We start from the raw sequence: 20,940 nt of genomic DNA, 5'->3' as shown, positions 1-20,940 counted from the left end.
GCTCTCCGCCAATCAGAGCGAGGCGCGCCAGAAAGCGCCGCTCTCCCCGCACTATGCTTGCCGGCGCGCCGGCAGCCTTCAGGGGGGCGGGACATCCGGGGCGCTCCGCCAATCAGCGCGGAGGGCACGGCGGAGGCAGCCAATGGGGCGCGGGGGGCGGGGCCGGGCGCCCGCCATGATCGAGCAGCAGAAGCGGAAGGTCCCGGGCCCCGGGCCCGGCCCCGGCCCCGCTCCCGCTGCCCCCCCGGGCCCCGCCGCCCCCGGCACCGCCCCCGCGCCCGGCCCCGACCTCCCGCTCGTCCCCGTGCCCGCCAAGCGGCCCCGCCATGACCTGCCGGGCGCGCCGGGCACGGGCGGGGCAGGGGGGCAGCCTCCGGCCGGAGCTCTGCTGCAGGCGGTAATGGGGGAACCGGGCCGCAGGGCGGGGAGAGACCCGGGCTGGGAGGGAGACGGGAGGGAAAAAGGCCCGGGGTGGTTCCAGTAGGAGGGAAGGGCCAGGAGCTGGGCAGTGCTGGGACATCTCCGTTCAGGAGGGATCGGAACGAGTTCAGGGCAGGGAACGGAGCTGGGAAGGGGCTGGAGAATTCCTGAGGGAGCTGGGAAGGGGCTGGAGAATTCTTGAGGGAGCTGGGAAGGGGCTGGAGAATTCCCGAGGGAGCTGGGAATGGGCTGGAGAATTCCTGAGGGAGCTGGGAACGGGCTGGAGAATTCCTGAGGGAGCTGGGAACGGGCTGGAGAATTCCTGAGGGAGCTGGGAATGGGCTGGAGAATTCCTGAGGGAGCTGGGAAGGGGCTGGAGAATTCCTGAGGGAGCTGGGAAGGGGCTCAGGCTGGAGCAAAGGAGGCTCAGGGGGAATTTCTGGCTCTGCACAAGTCCCTGGCAGGAGGGGACAGCCGGGGGGGTCGGGCTCTGCTGCCAGGAACAGGGACAGGAGGAGAGGGAACGGCCTCAGGCTGGGCCAGGGGAGCTCAGGGGGGACAGCAGCAGGAATTTCCCCATGGAAAGGGGATCAGGGCTTGGCAGGGGCTGCCCGGGGAGGTTTGGAGTGCCCAGCCCTGGAGGTGCCCAAGGAAAGCACTCAGAGCTCAGGGCTGGGCACAAGGTGGGCATCGGGCACAGCTCAGACTCGGTGATCCTGGAGCTCTTTTCCAACCTCAGTGATCCTGAGATTCTGGAATTGTGCTGGGATGTGCTTTGGGAAGGTCAGGATGTGGCAGGGGTGGCAGGCTGGCCGTAGCCTGGCCTTGTCCCCTGTCCCCTCACGGTGTGTCCCGTGTCCCCAGGGCCCCCCGCGCTGCTCCTCGCTGCAGGCCCCCATCATGCTGCTGTCAGGACACGAGGGGGAGGTTTATTGCTGCAAGTTCCACCCCAATGGCAACACCCTGGCCTCGGCTGGCTTCGACAGGCTCATCTGTGAGTGCCACCGCTGTCCCCACACAGGGCTGCTGCGGGGTTTCGGCTCAGCCCTCACCTGGCTGCCTCCTGAGGGTGAATTGCATCCCTGGGGGGTGCAGGGAGCTTTGCCCAGCTGCTCTGGCAGGTCCCATCCTGGAAATGTGTCCTGCTGGGCACAGCTCTGTGTCCCCCTCACACAGAGCTCTGCAGAAGTGCAGGGTTGATGAAGCAAAGATTATCTGTTTTCTTAATAAATCCACCTTAAACAAGAGCCTGAACCAGCTCTGCCCCGGGGCTCACACTGTGAATTATCCCAGGGGGGTCTCAGCAGCGGGGCTGGTCCATCCCTCCCTGCTGCAATCCCAAAGCTCAGCTCCACACACAGCAGGGAGCTGTTCCCGTGCATTTCCCGTGCTCAGCTCTCCCCTTGCTGTCCCCCAGTGCTCTGGAACGTCTACGGGGACTGCGACAACTTTGCCACCCTCAAGGGGCACAGTGGGGCCGTCATGGAGCTGCACTACAACACGGATGGCAGGTGAGACACAGAGAGAGAGCCTTCCTGCTGCTCAGACACCTCTGAACCTCGGGGAATGGGGCTGGAGCCCCAGGAGGGGCTGAGGGAGCTGGGAAGGGGCTGGAGAATTCCTGAGGGAGCTGGGAAGGGGCTGGAGAATTCCTGAGGGAGCTGGGAAGGGGCTGGAGAATTCCTGAGGGAGCTGGGAAGGGGCTGGAGAATCCCTGAGGGAGCTGGGAAGGGGCTGGAGAATTCCTGAGGGAGCTGGGAAGGGGCTCAGGCTGGAGCAAAGGAGGCTCAGGGGGAATTTCTGGCTCTGCACAAGTCCCTGGCAGGAGGGGACAGCCGGGGGGGTCGGGCTCTGCTCCCAGGAACAGGGACAGGAGGAGAGGGAACGGCCTCAGGCTGGGCCAGGGGAGCTCAGGGGGGACAGCAGCAGGAATTTCCCCATGGAAAGGGGATCAGGGCTTGGAAGTGCTCAGGGAGGTTTGGAGTGCCCATCCCTGGAGGTGCCCAAGGAATTCCTGGAGGTGGCACTGAGTGTCCTGGGCTGGGGACACGTGGGGATCGAGCACAGCCGGGACTGGATGCTCCTGGAGCTCTTTTCCAACCTAAACAATTCTGTGATTGTTGCCCTTGCTCAGTCCATGGACACCAAGTCCTTTTACTGTGGCTTTTCCAGCGTGGGCAACAGCTCTGGGGGCACCTGTGAGCCATTGATGCATTTTTGGGGAACAGAGGGAAGTTTTGGGAGTCACTGGGATGGGAGAGAACACGTGAGATGCTGGTTCATTCAAAATTCTGTCCTACCGTTGCTGCTGAGCCTTGCTGCTCGAGGAGGCAGAAAAACAATTTCTAGCAGGGCTTAGAGGGGGTTTGTCCATTCAGCTGCTCCTCCAAACCACCAGACAGGGGTGGTTCTTCTCCCCCTGGTTATCCCTGGAGGAGGGATGTGCAGGGAGCCGGGCCCTGACGGTGGCTGTCCCCTGCAGCATGCTGTTCTCAGCATCCACGGACAAAACCGTGGCCGTGTGGGACAGCGAGACGGGCGAGAGGGTGAAGAGGCTCAAGGGCCACACGTCCTTTGTCAACTCCTGCTACCCGGCCAGGAGGGGACCCCAGCTCGTCTGCACCGGCAGCGACGACGGCACCGTCAAGGTCAGCCTGGGGAAAACCTTGGGCGGGGAAAAAAGGTGGAAAAGCTTTGGGGATCTTCACATTTATCTGGGCTGAATTCGGGTTTTTTATTTGTGTCATCGCTCTGAGTTCAGAGTCAAAAATGTGACATCAAATTTCACTGCTCCTTTATTCTGTAATTCTCAGGGGGATGAGCTGCTCAGCTGGGATTTTTCTGCTTCTCTGGATTAGCAAATAATGAGAAAACTATTCCTGAAATCTGAGCTGGCCCCTTCTTCTCTTTCCTAAAATCTCCTGTGCTGGCTCCTTTTTCCCTCTCCTGAAATCTGAGCTGGCCCCTTCTTCCCTGCCTTCATTCCTGTGCTGCAAACACAGCAGATTTAACATTTTTTATAAAGATTTCCAGACTGGATGTTTTTATAATGATCTCCTGAGATCCACAAAGGGATTTTGGGAGAGCAGTCTGAACCTCTGCCAATATCTCTGCAGCTCCCTGTGATTTTGTTGTTAAATATCTGTGCCCACCTCTTAAAAACGCCACGTTTCTTTCCAGCTGTGGGATATCAGGAAAAAAGCTGCAGTCCAGACATTCCAGAACACCTACCAGGTGCTGGCTGTCACCTTCAATGACACCAGTGACCAGATCATCTCTGGTGGCATCGACAATGACATCAAGGTAGGAGCCCGTGTCCCTTCCCCGCTGTGCCCACCTCTCCCAGCCTGTCACACCCTGCACTGCTCAGGGACAGCCACGCTGAGTTTCACATCCCAAACTCCCCCTGGATCTGCTGTGTCTGTCCCTGCTGGTGCTGCAGGGACAACAAAGTGTCAGGGAGGTGGCAGTGCCAGCCTGGCATCCCCGGAGTGCCAGCACTGCCAGTGTGGAATGCTGTGACGAGCCAGGGGTGAGGGGAACTGGAGAGAATGTCACATCCCCCCTGTGCCCTGTTTGCAGCTCAGCCTGGCACCTGCTGCTGTGGAAAGTTCTTGTGGAAAAGCTTTGGGGCTTTGAGCTCACTCTCAAGAGTGAGCTCAGCATTTCCTTCAGCCCTGCTGGCTGCAGGGCTCAGGCTGTCCCTGTGCCCCTGCTCCAGCCTGTCCCCAGCCTGTCCCTGCCACCAGGGCTGTCCCCAGCCTGTCCCTGCCACCAGGGCTGTCCCCAGCCTGTCCCCAGCCTGTCCCTGCCACCAGGGCTGTCCCCAGCCTGTCCCCAGCCTGTCACTGCCACCAGATCTGTCCCCAGCCTGTCCCCAGCCTGTCACTGCCACCAGACCTGTCCCCAGCCTGTCACAGCCAGTGCTCAGTGTGGCACTGCCACCAGATCTGTCCCCAGCCTGTCAGAGCTGTCCCCATGTCCCCAGCCTGTCACAGCCACCAGAGCTGTCCCCAGCCGGGGGAATTTGGGGGATTTTGTGGCCAGTTCATGAGGAATTCTGCAGCCATGGGGCTGCTGACATTTAACTCCTTGGAGGGTTGAACACATTCACTTAGAACACCCATAAACTTCCAACCTCATATTTTCATGGAATCATGGAATGGGTTGGATGGAAAGGGACCTGAAAGATCATCCCACTCCACCATGGCAGGGTCACCCCCACTGTCCCAGGGTCACCCCCACTGTCCCAGGGTCACCTCCCACTGTCCCCAGGGTCACCCCCACTGTCCCCAGGGTCACCCCCACTGTCCCCAGGGTCACCCCCACTGTCCCCAGGGTCACCCCCACTGTCCCAGGGTCACCTTCCACTGTCCCAGGCTGCTCCAGCCCCAATGTCCAGCCTGGCCTTGGGCACTGCCAGGGATCCAGGGACAGCCACAGCTGCTCTGGCAATTCCAGCCCAGCCCCTCCCCACCCTCCCAGGGAACAATTCCTGCCCAAGATCCCACCCAAATCTCCCCTTTTCCAATCTGAAACCATTCCCTGCATGTGTGGGGCTGCTGCCGTGTAACTCCCTGGGGGCTGAGCATATCCAGGTACAAATCTAGGTCACAAATCCCATTTTCCTACAACTCCCATCAAGCTGCAGCCCCTCCATGGCAGCTGCACGGGTGATTGCTGCAGCTGATGGATCAGTGGCTGTGTGGGATGCTCTGGGAGCTGCAGCTCCTGCATTCCTGGCTGTGTTTGTTGCGTTTCTCAGGTGTGGGACCTGCGGCAGAACAAGCTCACCTACACCATGCGGGGCCACGCCGACTCGGTGACGGGCCTGAGCCTCAGCTCTGAGGGCTCCTACCTGCTCTCCAACGCCATGGACAACACAGGTACAGCCTGCTGGGCCTCCCAGGGGCTCCTCCAGGTGTTCCTCCCGGGAAAACAGCCCTCGGGCGGGGTGGGCTGCAGCGAGTCTGGCTCCGGAGCTAAACCGTGAGTTTGTGTCCTTGAGGGGGGAGCAGCTGCCTCGGATTGAACCAGCTCCTGCAGGACACTGGGGACAGGAGCCAGGACACTGGTTATCCTGCAGGACACTGGGGACAGGAGCCAGGACACTGGGGACAGGAGCCAGGACACTGGTTATCCTGCAGGACACTGGGGACAGGAGCCAGGACACTGGGGACAGGAGCCAGGACACTGGTTATCCTGCAGGACACTGGGGACAGGAGCCAGGACACTGGGGACAGGAGCCAGGACACTGGTTATCCTGCAGGACACTGGGGACAGGAGCCAGGACACTGGGGACAGGAGCCAGGACACTGGTTATCCTGCAGGACACTGGGGACAGGAGCCAGGACACTGGGGACAGGAGCCAGGACACTGGGGACAGGAGCCAGGACACTGGGGACAGGAGTCAGGACACTGGTTATCCTGGGGGACATTGGGGACAGGAGCCAGGACACTGGTTATCCTGAAGGACACTGGGGACAGGTTATCCTGCAGGACATTGAGACACAGGTTATCCTGCAGGACACTGAGACACAGGTTATCCTGCAGGACATTGAGACACAGGTTATCCTGCAGGACACTGGGAACAGGTTATCCTGCAGGACACTGGGAACAGGTTATCCTGCAGGACACTGGGAACAGGTTATCCTGCAGGACATTGAGACACAGGTTATCCTGCAGGACATTGAGACACAGGTTATCCTGCAGGACACTGGGGACAGGTTTTCCTGCAGGACATTGAGACACAGGTTTTCCTGCAGGACACTGGGGACAGGTTTTCCTGCAGGACATTGAGACACAGGTTATCCTGCAGGACACTGGGGACAGGTTATCCTGCAGGACATTGAGACACAGGTTATCCTGCAGGACACTGGGAACAGGTTTTCCTGCAGGACACTGGGGACAGGTTATCCTGCAGGACATTGAGACACAGGTTATCCTGCAGGACACTGGGGACAGGTTTTCCTGCAGGACATTGAGACACAGGTTTTCCTGCAGGACAATGGGGACAGGTTATTCTGCAGGACATCGAGACACAGGTTATCCTGCAGGACACTGGGAACAGGTTATCCTGCAGGACAATGGGGACAGGTTTTCACGCACTCTGGCTCGTGTCAGGGTGGCTCTACCGTGTCCCCTCACAGCCCAGCTGTCCCCCTGCCTGTCCCAGTGTCCCTCAGTGAGGCTGAGCCCATCAGGACCGTGCCCATGGGATGTGTCAGGATGAGGAAAACCCTCCTGTAAGGAGCTGGTGGCTCATTTGTGGGATGGCAGGTTTGGAATTTGCCTCCTGCAGTGAAAGCTGCTGCTCCCTGTGGCCCTGGGGAAATGAGGGATCAGGGAGCCTGTCCTGGGCACGGGGTTTGGCCAGGGCTGTCCTTTCCCTGTCCCCCTCAGCTGCTGCCTCTGACTCCCGCAGTTCGGATCTGGGACGTGAGGCCCTTCGCCCCCAAGGAGAGATGTGTGAAGATTTTCCAGGGAAATGTCCATAATTTTGAAAAGGTGAGTGTGCTCCAATCCTTGTTCAATTCTCCCTGCTATTAACTTTCCTCTAAATTGTTTTTTTTTCAAGTTTAGGCCGGAAAGGCTTTAATAAGAATTCAAAGAAAGATGAACACTCAAAGTGGGATTCCAATTAAAGGCTCAGTAACAAGATTTCTTTGCTCAGTTCAGCTGTAATTAGCTGTAAATTAAGTATTTTCCACACTTACCATCTACTTTGTGTAAAATAACAAGGCACTGGCTGTTTCCAGCAATAAAATAAAATCTGTAATTACCATCTCATCTTCCAAGGGAGATCATTAAAGTGGTGCTGGCTAAAGTCTCGTGGTGATTTTAATTCAAGGAGAAGGGGGAAACTAAATAGATCTGTGAATGTTCTTTTGTTTTAGAACCTTCTGAGGTGCTCCTGGTCCCCAGATGGCAGTAAAATTGCAGGGGGCTCTGCTGACAGGTGAGTTGCCACTGCTTTCCTCTGTCCCCATCAATCCAGGATGGATTTGCAGCATTCCTGCGTCGGAATCTCAAGGCTCAGGGCTGTGTGTGAAGGTGTGAAATCCCAAACAGCCCTCAGGGAGTTTTCCTGATTTCCACGGGGATGTGGCTCTGTTGCTTTGGTGGGGGAACGTCTGAGTGTTGTAAAATCTGGTTGTTATTGACAAAAGCTGGCTGAGGATCTGCCCTGTCCCACCAGGGCATCCCCAGCAGGTGACAGGGACATCCCTGCCCTGGGGGGACCCCTGGCAGAAGCTTGGGAGGGTCTTTGAGGGCAGGGTCTGGGGATGAGGAGCACAAATCCCAGCTAAATCCCTGCATGGTGGGGTCCCAGGGATCATTAATGACTCCTAATTAAGGAGAAATAAGGATCAGTTGGCAATAAAGCAATTGGAAAGAGATTCAAAGATAAATGAAAGATCTGTAAAGTGAGCTGAGGAGCGAGAAGGGAAGCAGAGGAAGCAGAACAGGGTCTGATGTCCCCTGTGAAGGACACCAACGTCCCCTGGAGCAAATCCAGGCCCAAATGCAGTGGCAGGGAAGCAGGAATTCCTGCAGGCCGGGGCGTGGAGCAGCAGTGATCAGCAGCTGAAGGAGTTTGTGGCAGCAGAGGGGCAGAACTGCAGCTCTCCCTGTCCGGATTCACTGGGGCTCTGCCCCCAGCCCTGCTGGGCACGGAGTGGGGCGGGATCCAGCCTGGCAGAGCTGGTATTCGTTTTTTTATTATTCTTTTTAGGGTTTTGTGGGGTTTTTTTTAGGTGTATCTGCAGGAAAAGCAAAGCAAGATTAAACAAACATTTTGTTTTGGGGTACCAAACATTCCCCCAGTGATTCCTCTCTCCTTCTGTGCTGGGTCTGTGTTGGAGATATTTTATTATCTCCAATTTTATTTTCTATTTTATTGTAATTTATATTATTTTATTTTCATTATTTTATTACTTTATTTGTTATATCATAATATTATAATATTTATAATATGTTAATTATAATTAACATATGTTTTGTTATATATTATATATATATGCTTTATTATATTTTTATGTTTTATTATATAATTATTACTATATATAATATAATATATAATAATATATATTATATAAATAATTATATTATTTATTTACATAATTAACATATAATTATAATTTAACATATATTAATATGTTAAATATATTATTTATACTGTTTAATGTATTATATATTAAATGTGTTACATATTATTTAATCTATACTATTTTAATATTTGATATTTACTTAAATTATTATTTCTATTTCTTAAAATATAATATATTATAATATTGTATTACACATATAATATATTATATAATATATATTTATAGTAATATATAATTATTGATTATAAATATTAATTATAATAATGTAGTATAATAATATTTATATAATAATATAAACATTAATTATAATAATATATAGTTATATATTATATAATATATACTCTTTAAATTTTTATTTTAATATTTAACATATTAATATATGTTAAATATGTTAAATATGTTATCTATATTGCTTAGTATAGATAATATATTAAATATGTTATATATTATTTAATCTATAATTTAATATTTAATATTTATATGAATCTTTTTACTATTTCTTTAAATATTATATTTATTAATTGTTTTATTATTTATATATTATATTATATTAATATTATTTTTTATTATATTGTATTATATTATATTAATCTTATATTTATATTATATTATATTAATATTATATTTATATTGTACTATATTATATTATATTATATTATATTTATTATATTTTATTTATTATATTATGTTATATTATGTTATGTTATATTATATTATATTATATTACATTATATTATATTATATTATATTATGTAATATAATACCTGAATATTTATTTTTGCTGTTGGCTCCTCCGTGCTCAGCCCTGTGCAGTCCTGTGCCAGGCAGAGCAGCATTTTTGTGCCTGGGGTTGTGTTTTTGCAGCCAGGGGTGATGATTGCAGAGCTGCCCTGGGCTCAGGGGTTCATTTGCTGTCCTGGCTGTGTCTCAGGTTTGTGTACGTGTGGGACACCACGTCCAGGAGGATCCTGTACAAACTGCCCGGCCACGCCGGCTCTGTCAACGAGCTGGCCTTCCACCCCGAGGAGCCCATCAGTGAGTGCTGCCCCTTCCTTCCTTGCTTCCCTCCCTGACTGCCTGTCCCATTCCCTCCCTCCCTGCCCCTCTCCCTCCCTGCCCCTCTCCCTCCCTGCCCCTCTCCCTCCCTGCCCCTCTCCCTCCCTGCCCCTCTCCCTCCCTGCCCCTCTCCCTCCCTGCCCCTCTCCCTCCCTGCCCCTCTCCCTCCCTGCCCCTCTCCCTCCCTCCCCCTCTCCCTGCCCCTGCCCCTCTCCCTCCCTGCCTCCCTCCCTCCCTGCCTCCCTCCCTGCCCGCCTCCCTCCCTGCCTCCCTCCCTGCCTGCCTTCCCCCCTCCCTGCCTGCCTTCCCCCCTCCCTGCCTGCCTTCCCCCCTCCCTGCCTCCCTGCCCCTCTCCCTCCCTGCCCCTCTCCCTTCCTGTCCCATTCCCTCCCTGCCTCCCTCCCTCCCCTGGGCACTGCCAGGGCTCCCTGAGCTCCTCATCCCACGGGATGCAGCCCCAAAAGTGCCACAGTGGCTCACAGTGCACCTGTGGGGCTGGCAGAGCCCTGTGTGCCCATCTCTGCTGGCTGGGGACACCCTGGGGCGGGGCTGGGGACACCCTGAGCTGGGCTGGGGACACCCAGAGGGTGACACTTGGCCCTTGGGGTGGCAGCCCAGCCTCCCCAGGCCCGTGAGGTTTGGGATGGTTTGGGATGAGGTTTTGGATGGTTTGGGATGGTTTGGAATGAGGTTTGGGATGGTTTGGGATGGTTTGGGATGAGGTTTTGGATGGTTTGGGATGAGGTTTTGGATGGTTTGGGATGAGGTTTTGGATGGTTTGGGATGAGGTTTTGGATGGTTTGGGATGAGGTTTGGGATGGTTTGGGATGGTTTGGAATGAGGTTTTGGATGGTTTGGTTTGGGATGGTTTGGAATGAGGTTTTGGATGGTTTGGGATGAGGTTTTGGATGGTTTGGGATGGTTTGGGATGAGGTTTGGGATGGTTTGGGATGAGGTTTGGGATGGGTTGCGATGAGGTTTTGGATGGTTTGGGATGGTTTGGTTTTGGATGGTTTGGGATGAGGTTTTGGATGGTTTGGGATGAGGTTTTGGATGGTTTGGGATGAGGTTTGGGATGGTTTGGGATGGTTTGGGATGGTTTGGAATGGTTTGGAATGAGGTTTGGATGGTTTGGAATGAGGTTTTGGATGGTTTGGAATGATGTTTGGATGGTTTGGGATGAGGTTTTGGATGGTTTGGGATGAGGTTTTGGATGGTTTGGGATGGTTTGGGATGAGGTTTTGGATGGTTTGGGATGAGGTTTTGGATGGTTTGGGATGGTTTGGGATGAGGTTTTGGATGGTTTGGGATGGTTTGGAATGAGGTTTGGATGGTTTGGGATGAGGTTTTGGATGGTTTGGGATGGTTTGGAATGAGGTTTGGATGGTTTGGGATGAGGTTTTGGATGGTTTGGTTTGGGATGGTTTGGAATGAGGTTTGGGATGAGGTTTTGGATGGTTTGGGATGAGGTTTGGGATGGTTTGGGATGAGGTTTGGGATGGTTTGGGATGAGGTTTGGATGGTTTGGGATGAGGTTTTGGATGGTTTGGGATGGTTTGGGATGAGGTTTGGGATGAGGTTTGGGATGAGGTTTGGGATGAGGTTTGGGATGGTTTGGGATGAGGTTTGGGATGGTTTGGGATGAGGTTTGGATGGTTTGGGATGAGGTTTTGGGATGGTTTGGGATGGTTTGGGATGAGGTTTTGGATGGTTTGGGATGGTTTGGAATGGTTTGGAATGAGGTTTGGATGGTTTGGAATGAGGTTTTGGATGGTTTGGAATGATGTTTGGATGGTTTGGGATGAGCTTTTGGATGGTTTGACATGGTTTGGAATGAGGTTTGGATGGTTTGGGATGAGGTTTTGGATGGTTTGGGATGAGGTTTGGGATGGTTTGGGATGGTTTGGAATGGTTTGGAATGAGGTTTGGATGGTTTGGGATGAGGTTTTGGATGGTTTGGAATGAGGTTTGGGATGGTTTGGAATGAGGTTTGGATGGTTTGGGATGAGGTTTTGGATGGTTTGGAATGAGGTTTTGGATGGTTTGGAATGAGGTTTTGGATGGTTTGGGATGAGGTTTGGGATGGTTTGGGATGAGGTTTTGGATGGTTTGGGATGAGGTTTGGGATGGTTTGGGATGGTTTGGAATGGTTTGGGAATGAGGTTTGGATGGTTTGGGATGAGGTTTTGGATGGTTTGGAATGAGGTTTGGGATGGTTTGGAATGAGGTTTGGATGGTTTGGGATGAGGTTTTGGATGGTTTGGAATGAGGTTTGGGATGGTTTGGAATGAGGTTTTGGATGGTTTGGAATGAGGTTTTGGATGGTTTGGGATGAGGTTTTGGATGGTTTGGTTTGGGATGGTTTGGGATGAGGTTTGGATGGTTTGGGATGAGGTTTTGGATGGTTTGGGATGAGGTTTTGGATGGTTTGGGATGAAGTTTGGATGGTTTGGGATGAGGTTTGGATGGTTTGGGATGAGGTTTTGGATGGTTTGGGATGAGGTTTGGGATGGTTTGGATGGTTTGGGATGAGGTTTTGGATGGTTTGGGATGAGGTTTGGGATGGTTTGGGATGAGGTTTTGGATGGTTTGGGATGGTTTGGATGGTTTTGGATGGTTTGGGATAGAGTTTGGATGGTTTGGGATGAGGTTTTGGATGGTTTGGGATGAGGTTTTGGATGGTTTGGGATGGTTTGGAATGAGGTTTGGATGGTTTGGGATGAGGTTTTGGATGGTTTGGGATGGTTTGGAATGAGGTTGGGATGGTTTGGGATGAGGTTTGGGATGGTTTGGGATGGTTTGGAATGGTTTGGGATGAGGTTTTGGATGGTTTGGGATGAGGTTTGGGATGGTTTGGTTTGGGATGGTTTGGGATGAGGTTTGGATGGTGGTTTGGGATGAGGTTTGGGATGGTTTGGGATGGTTTGGAATGAGGTTTGGGATGGTTTTGGATGGTTTGGAATGAGGTTTGGATGGTTTGGTTTGGGATGGTTTGGGATGAGGTTTTGGATGGTTTGGGATGAGGTTTTGGATGGTTTGGGATGGTTTGGGATGAGGTTTTGGATGGTTTTGGATGGTTTGGAATGAGGTTTTGGATGGTTTGGGATGAGGTTTTGGATGGTTTGGGATGGTTTGGAATGAGGTTTGGGATGGTTTGGTTTTGGATGGTTTGGGATGAGGTTTTGGATGGTTTGGGATGGTTTGGGATGAGGTTTTGGATGGTTTGGTTTGGGATGGTTTGGGATGAGGTTTTGGATGGTTTGGGATGGTTTGGGATGGTTTGGGATGAGGTTTTGGATGGTTTGGGATGGTTTGGGATGAGGTTTTGGATGGTTTGGGATGGTTTGGAATGAGGTTTGGGATGGTTTTGGAATGAGGTTTGGATGGTTTGGGATGAGGTTTTGGATGGTTTGGGATGGTTTGGGATGGTTTGGGATGAGGTTTTGGATGGTTTGGGATGGTTTGGGATGAGGTTTTGGATGGTTTTGGATGGTTTGGGATGGTTTGGAATGAGGTTTGGATGGTTTGGGATGAGGTTTGGGATGGTTTGGGATGAGGTCTGGGATGGTTTGGGATGGTTTGGGATGAGGTTTTGGATGGTTTGGGATGGTTTGGAATGGCCATGTTTGGTGATTCCATGGACACGGATCACTGGGGGTCCCCAGAAGCTGTGGGGTCCCAGCAGTGCCAGCCCCAGGGCGGGTTGGGCTGGAGGGGACCCTGAGGGACGGTGACAGGCGGGGGGAGCTGGCAGCCAGCTGTGCTCTCCCTGTTCCTGGGGACCTGGGGACACTTCCCTGGCCAGAGCTGCCCTCGAGTGGCTCTCGGCTCTTCCCGGGATGGAGATCCCAGCTCGGGATCCTCCCAGAGGGGTTCATCCCCTCTCCTTGCGCTTCCCAGCTCCGTCATTCCCAGCAGGGGATGGGATCTGTGGCACAGCACAGTCCCTGGGTGACTTTGGGAAACAACTGGAATTCAGCTTCCAGCGAAATCAGTTTGCTGCTGTGTCCTTAGGGAGGACACATTTCTAAATTAGGATAATTTTTAGATTCTGTTGCGGTTTTTATGTTTTATTTAATTTTAATATTTTAATATTTTATTTATAATTTTATAATATATATCTTCATAATGTTAATATTTACATTTTTATTTTAATTTTTATATTTTTATTTTAATTTTATGTTCTATTTTAATTTTTATATTGTATATTAATTTTATATTTATATTTTTATAAAATATATTTATGTTTTATTTATAATTTAAATTTTTGTATTTTTTAATTTTATATTATATTTTATTTTTTATATTTTATTTCAATTTTATATTCTATTTTTATATTTTATTTCAATTTTTACATTCTGTTTTTATATTTTATTTCAATTTTTACATTCTGTTTTTATATTTTATTTCAATTTTTATATTCCATTTCTTAATATATTTTATTTCCATTTTTATATTCTATTTTTTAATTTTATTTCAATTTCTACATTCAATTTTTATATTCCATTTTTATATTATACTTCAGTTATTATATTCCATTTTTTTATATTTTATTTCAATTTTTACATTTTATTTTTATATTTTATTTCAATTTTTACATTCTATTTTTTATATTTTATTTCAATTTCTACATTCAATTTTTATATTCCATTTTTATATTATACTTCAGTTATTATATTCCAATTTTTAATATATTTTATTTCAATTTTTACATTTTATTTTTATGTTTTATTTGTTATTCTATTCCAATTTTTAATATATGTTATTTCAATTTTTACATTCCATTTTTATATTTTATTTCAATTTTTATATTCTATTTTTTATATTTTAATTCAGTTATTTTATTCCAATTTTTAATATATTTTATTTCAATTTTTACATTTTATTTTTATATTTTATTTCAATTTTTACATTCTATTTTTTATATTTGATTTCAGTTATTCTATTCCAATTTTTAATATATTTTATTTCAATTTTTACATTCCATTTTTTATATTTTATTTCAATTTTTACATTCTATTTTTTATATTTGATTTCAGTTATTCTATTCCAATTTTTTATATATTTTATTTCAATGTTTACATTCCTTTTTTTCTTAATATTTTAATTTTTCCATTTTATTTTAATTTTTATATTCTATTTTATCTCTCACCCTCTCTCTCTCCCTTTCCCCCTCAGTTCTCTCTGCCTCCAGTGACAAGAGGCTCTACATGGGGGAGATCCAGTGAGGCCCAGGAGGGATCCTGGATGATTCAGTTCCCGGTGGGGAGGTGACAGCAGCTGGGTGTGACAGCTGTCCCTGCTGTCCCCTCCCCTCCCTCTGCAGCTTTTCCACCTCCCCTTTCTCTGGGGAGACAGGAAAACTCGGGATTTAGTTTTGGCTGTGCCACTGACCGTGAAACCCTTCTCCAGATCCCTTCAAATTGAGGGTTTTTGTTTCCTTCCCTGTCCCGTTTCTCGTGGGGTTTTTTTACTGTTAAAGCTGCCATAAATGGATTTTTACACAGCCTGGGGTTCATTGCTCTGCATTCTTCTTTCTCCTCTGTTAAATCCAGCTCCTCACCTGTGGGTGACGGGGAAATGGTCAGGGTTAGACTCAGGGAATGCTTTGGGTGGGAAGGGATCCTAAATCCCACCCAGGGCCACCCCAGCCATGGCAGGGTCACCCCCACTGTCCCCAGGGTCACCCCCACTGTCCCCAGGGTCACCTCCCACTGTCCCCAGGGTCACCCCCACTGTCCCAGGGTCACCCCCACTGTCCCAGGGTCACCTCCCACTGTCCCCAGGGTCACCTCCCACTGTCCCCAGGGTCACCTCCCACTGTCCCAGGGTCACCTCCCACTGTCCCAGGGTCACTCCCACTGTCCCCAGGGTCACCTCCCACTGTCCCCAGGGTCACCTCCCACTGTCCCCAGGGTCACCTCCCACTGTCCCATGGTCACCTCCCACTGTCCCTGGGATGTCCCTGGGGTGTCCCCACTGTCCCTGGGGTGTCCCATTGTCCCTGGGGTGTCCCATTGTCCCTTGGATGTCCCTGGGGTGTCCCCACTGTCCCTGGGGTGTCCCATTGTCCCTGGGGTGTCCCATTGTCCCTTGGATGTCCCTGGGGTGTCCCCACTGTCCCTGGGGTGTTCCTGGGGTGTCCCCTCTGTCCCTGGGGTGTCCCATTGTCCTTGGGGGTCCCCACTGTCCCTGGGGTGTCCCTGGAGTGTCCCTGGGGTGTCCCCTCTGTCCCTGGGGTGTCCCTGGGGTGTCCCTCTGTCCCTGGGGTGTCCCTGGGGTGTCCCTCTGTCCCTGGAGTGTCCCTGGGGTGTCCCTCTGTCCCTGGGGTGTCCCTGGGGTGTCCCTGGGGTGTCCCTCTGTCCCTGGAGTGTCCGTGGGGTGTCCCTGGGGTGTCCCTCTGTCCCTGCCCTCAGTGCCAGGAGCCCTCGTGGTGGTTCCAGGCAGATCCATGTGCAGATCCCCACGGAAGGGCAGCTCCAAGCAGCCAAAGCCGTCCCTGGAGAGGAGCAGGCAGGGCTGGGGGCACGGCAGGTTTATCTGTAAATAGCCCTGAAACACAACCCTGGGCACAGCAGAGCAGGGTCCTCCTGCCCAGGGCTGAGCCCCCTCCCCTGGCCCTGCTGGGGAGGGGCTGCCACACAGATTTAGGGTTTAATTAGGGCCTGTCATAATCCCGAGGGTTTATGGGTTTGTTTGGATCTACACCCAAGTGGCAGAGGGGAGAGAGACCCTTGGGGCTGGTCTGGGACAGCAATCCTGAGCTTTCCCGAGTCCTGCTTCTCTAAAGGAACCAAAAAAGGTTTTTTTTCCTAATTCCCACTCCAGGAACCGGCAGGGAAGCGAGGGAGGGGCATCATTCTTCCCCTGCCCTGAGTTCTGGGGCTCCTGAAGGCTGGGGCTGCCAGGATGGGGCAGTGGGGGCTGGCTGGATCCACAGCCACCCTGGGTGTCCCCCTGTGCCCCCAACACCCTCCATGGGCACCATGGAGCCGTGACCCAGATCAGGGAAATTATCTGGATTAAGGGAAAATCCCTGGATGAGGGAGCAGGGGGGTGGACAGAGCCAGGCCAGGATGGACAGAGCTGGAACAGGATGGACAGAGCCAGGCCAGGATGGACAGAGCTGGAACAGGATGGACAGAGCTGGCCCAGGATGGACAGAGCCAGGCCAGGATGGACAGAGCCAGGCCAGGATGGACAGAGCCAGGCCAGGATGGACAGAGCTGGCCCAGGATGGACAGAGCCAGGCCAGGATGGACAGAGCCAGGCCAGGATGGACAGAGCCAGGCCCAGGATGGACAGAGCCAGGCCAGGATGGACAGAGCCAGGCCAGGATGGACAGAGCCAGGCCAGGATGGACAGAGCTGGAACAGGATGGACAGAGCCAGGCCAGGATGGACAGAGCCAGTCCCAGGATGGACAGAGCCAGTCCCAGGATGGACAGAGCCAGTCCCAGGATGGACAGAGCCGGCCCAGGATGGACAGAGCCGGCCCAGGATGGACAGAGCCAGGCCAGGATGGACAGAGCCAGGCCAGGATGGACAGAGCCAGGCCCGGATGGACAGAGCCAGGCCAGGATGGACAGAGCCAGGCCAGGATGGACAGAGCCAGGCCAGGATGGACAGAGCTGGAACAGGATGGACAGAGCCAGGCCAGGATGGACAGAGCCAGGCCAGGATGGACAGAGCCAGTCCCAGGATGGACAGAGCCAGTCCCAGGATGGACAGAGCCAGTCCCAGGATGGACAGAGCCGGCCCAGGATGGACAGAGCCAGGCCAGGATGGACAGAGCCAGGCCAGGATGGACAGAGCCAGGCCAGGATGGACAGAGCCAGGCCAGGATGGACAGAGCCAGGCCAGGATGGACAGAGCTGGAACAGGATGGACAGAGCCAGGCCAGGATGGACAGAGCCAGGCCAGGATGGACAGAGCCAGGCCAGGATGGACAGAGCCAGTCCCAGGATGGACAGAGCCAGGCCAGGATGGACAGAGCTGGAACAGGATGGACAGAGCCAGGCCAGGATGGACAGAGCCAGGCCCAGGATGGACAGAGCCAGGCCCAGGATGGACAGAGCCAGGCCAGGATGGACAGAGCCAGGCCCAGGATGGACAGAGCCAGGCCCAGGATGGACAGAGCCGGCCCAGGATGGACAGAGCCAGGCCCAGGATGGACAGAGCTGGCCCAGGATGGACAGAGCCAGGCCCAGGATGGACAGAGCCAGGCCAGGATGGACAGAGCTGGAACAGGATGGACAGAGCTGGAACAGGATGGACAGAGCTGGAACAGGATGGACAGAGCCAGGCCAGGATGGACAGAGCCAGGCCCAGGATGGACAGAGCCAGGCCCAGGATGGACAGAGCCGGCCCAGGATGGACAGAGCCAGGCCCAGGATGGACAGAGCTGGCCCAGGATGGACAGAGCCAGGCCCAGGATGGACAGAGCCGGCCCAGGATGGACAGAGCCCTCTGCTCCCACTGGTTCCCAGCAGCACCCAGGGGGATTTGGGCCAGTCCCTCTCTGTTCCCACTGGTCCCAGATGCACCCAGAGCAGCCCAGGCCTCTCCTGGCTCCCATCCCTGGCCATGGCAGCAGCAAAGCGTTCAAAGCTTCATCTGAGTGTGGAGAAAATTGTTTCTTTAAACAGATTTATTCCTCGGAGGGAGATATTTGCTTGGGAGATTTCCACTGGAGATTAAATCTTTCCTGGGATCCGGATAAACAGCCTGGTTCCATGGAGCTGTGCTGGGGGGGCTGATCCCTCAGTGGGGACTGAGGGCTGGAGGTGTCCCCATCCCTGTCCCCGTCCCATCCCCGTCCCATCCCCGTCCCTGTCCCCATCCCATCCCTGTCCCCATCCCATCCCTGTCCCCATCCCATCCCTGTCCCATCCCTGTCCCTGTCCCATCCCTGTCCCTGTCCCATCCCTGTCCCCGTCCCCATCCCTGTCCCCGTCCCCATCCCCATCCCTGTCCCCATCCCTGTCCCCATCCCTGTCCCCATCCCTGTCCCCATCCCTGTCCCCATCCCCGTCCCCCTCCCATCCCTGTCCCATCCCTGTCCCATCCCTGTCCCATCCCTGTCCCATCCCTGTCCCTGTCCCATCCCTGTCCCATCCCTGTCCCCGTCCCATCCCTGTCCCCATCCCTGTCCCTGTCCCATCCCTGTCCCATCCCGTCCCCGTCCCATCCCCGTCCCTGTCCCCCTCCCCTCCCTGTCCCCACCCCCGTCCCCATCCCTGTCGCCATCCCCGTCCCATCCCCGTCCCATCCCCGTCCCCATCCCCGTCCCCATCCCCGTCCCCATCCCCGTCCCCATCCCCGTCCCCATCCCCGTCCCCATCCCCGTCCCCATCCCCGTCCCCATCCCTGTCCCGTCCCTGTCCCGTCCCTTTGGCAGTGCCAGCATCCCCGGGAGATCCCGGCTGGAGGGGGAGGTGGCACCCAGAGCTCCCGGGATGGATCCAGCCCCCCGCTCTGGGCTCACCGGGGACATCCTGCCACCCCTCTCCGTCCCTGCCTGTCCTTCCTGCAGCTTTGCCCTTCCTGCTCCCACTGCTGCTCCCCAGTGAATTCCGAGAGTTCCAAGGAGCAGCTGATGATTTCTGAAAGAATGGCAAACAATTATTTGCTCTGTTGGGGAATAGATGCTGTTTAGTCTCCGTTTAATGGAAAGCTAATTAAATTACATGAGCAAGTGAATAGAAATTTTTTGTTAATTATGGATTTTGCCAGCTCCAAAGGCAAAATGCTGATGGATCCTGGGATGTGCTGCCCTTCTCCCCAGCACAGAGATAAGATGACGACAGAGAAGGAACGGTGGGAACTCATTTTAATTCCTCCATCGATTCTCCGACAGCCGCGCGAGCCCGATCCATTACCTGATCCAGGAGCTGGTGGTGACTGGCACCTGGGGGCTAATTGTGTTCAAATTAGGGAAGGGATGGTTAAACAAATGTGTGTTTCTTCCTGGGGAGCTCACAGAATCACGGAATCCCAGACTGGTTTGGTTGTAGGGACACAAAGCTCATCCCATTCCTCCCCTGCCGTGGGAAGAGACACATTCCACTATCCCAGGGTGCCCCCAGTCCTGCCCAGCCTGGGACTGGGCTGGGGCTGAGCCCAGGGATGGAGCATTCCTGATCCCGGTCTGGGACATCCCTGGAGCCAGGCCTGGAGCAGCCTTGACCCCAGGGATGGGGAATTTATGGCCCTGGGGATGGAGCATTCCTGATCCTGGGCCTGGGACATCCCTGGAGTCAGAGCTGGAGCACTTTTGACCTCAGGACTGAAATGTCCTTAATCCCAAGTCTGGGGCATCCCTGGTATCCAGGGCTGGGGTGTCACTGACCCCAGGGCTGGAGCACTCCTGACCCCAGGGCTGGGGTGTCACTGACCCCAGGGCTGGGGTGTCACTGACCCCAGGGCTGGGGTGTCACTGACCCCAGGGCTGGAGTGTCACTGACCCCAGGGCTGGGGTGTCACTGACCCCAGGGCTGGGGTGTCACTGACCCCAGGGCTGGGGTGTCACTGACCCCAGGGCTGGAGTGTCACTGACCCCAGGGCTGGAGTGTCACTGACCCCAGGGCTGGCCCCTCCCTGGCCCTGGGACTGATGTCCCTGTCCCCAGGCTGCTCCAGCCCTGCCCAAATAGACAAAAACCCGACTTTGTGGTATAAAAATATCTGTTCAGTGAAAAAAGCTGATTTCTCTGTGCTCTGTTTATACCTGTGGCAGGGAGAGCTCTCTCTGGCATAAAGACACAGATGGTTTTTGACTCAAAACACTGGGGTTTAGTGGAAGGAGAGGGTTTTGTGTACCTGGGGACGAGATCGCATCTGGCTCCTCCTGCCCTGGGGCACGGAGAGCTCGGCCAGGTCGGATCCAGCCCTGCCAGAGCCAGATGGCCGTGGGGGACACTCCTGTCACCCCACCTTGGGATGTGGGCTGGCAGAGGAGGCTCAGCCTTGATGGGGGGGCGTTCCTCCCCCTTCTCCATCCCACAGGAGATTTGGGATGAGGCTCTGACCTCGCCAGGGCTGTTGGGGAAACTGAGGCACAACAGGGCTGGGTGGGGGCACAGCTGGGGATCAGAGCACGGCTCCCATTTCCCATCCTCCCAATTAATTACATGACACTTTTTTGATTTCCTCCCGGTATTTTTCTCTGCAGTTTTGGCCACTGGGGCTTTTCACTGCACACAGACCCCAGGGTGGGGGTGTGGGGTGGCAGGTTCTGAGCAGAGCAGAGGACAAAGCCCTGGGCTCATTTCCCACCCTCTCCCGGATGAAGTTATCTCCTCTCCTTCCAGGGAAGCTCCATGACAGGCTTTATTGACCTTTTTTTAATCTAAA

The 20,940-nt window shown here is 52.7% G+C and overlaps 1 protein-coding gene across 1 annotated transcript; it reads left to right on the top strand.

The window, feature by feature from the left end:
* Positions 1-175: 175 nt before the first annotated feature.
* On the top strand, positions 176-15,093 carry SNRNP40 (small nuclear ribonucleoprotein U5 subunit 40). The gene is made up of 10 exons (XM_005529862.3): positions 176-397; positions 1,285-1,414; positions 1,838-1,931; positions 2,903-3,068; positions 3,601-3,723; positions 5,186-5,306; positions 6,845-6,927; positions 7,317-7,378; positions 9,463-9,566; positions 14,766-15,093. Exons 1-10 carry the CDS (start codon positions 176-178, stop codon positions 14,813-14,815), a joined length of 1,155 nt encoding a protein of 384 aa, XP_005529919.1. The 3' UTR covers positions 14,816-15,093.
* The last annotated feature ends 5,847 nt before the right edge of the window (positions 15,094-20,940 follow it).

This window comes from Pseudopodoces humilis, chromosome 27 (genome assembly GCF_049639895.1).
Source record: "Pseudopodoces humilis isolate 2021_Gansu_Grassland_sample_001 chromosome 27, ASM4963989v1, whole genome shotgun sequence".
Classification (NCBI taxonomy): domain Eukaryota; kingdom Metazoa; phylum Chordata; class Aves; order Passeriformes; family Paridae; genus Pseudopodoces; species Pseudopodoces humilis.
Note: the sequence above shows the minus strand (reverse complement) of the source record. Positions and strands in the feature narration are given on the sequence as shown.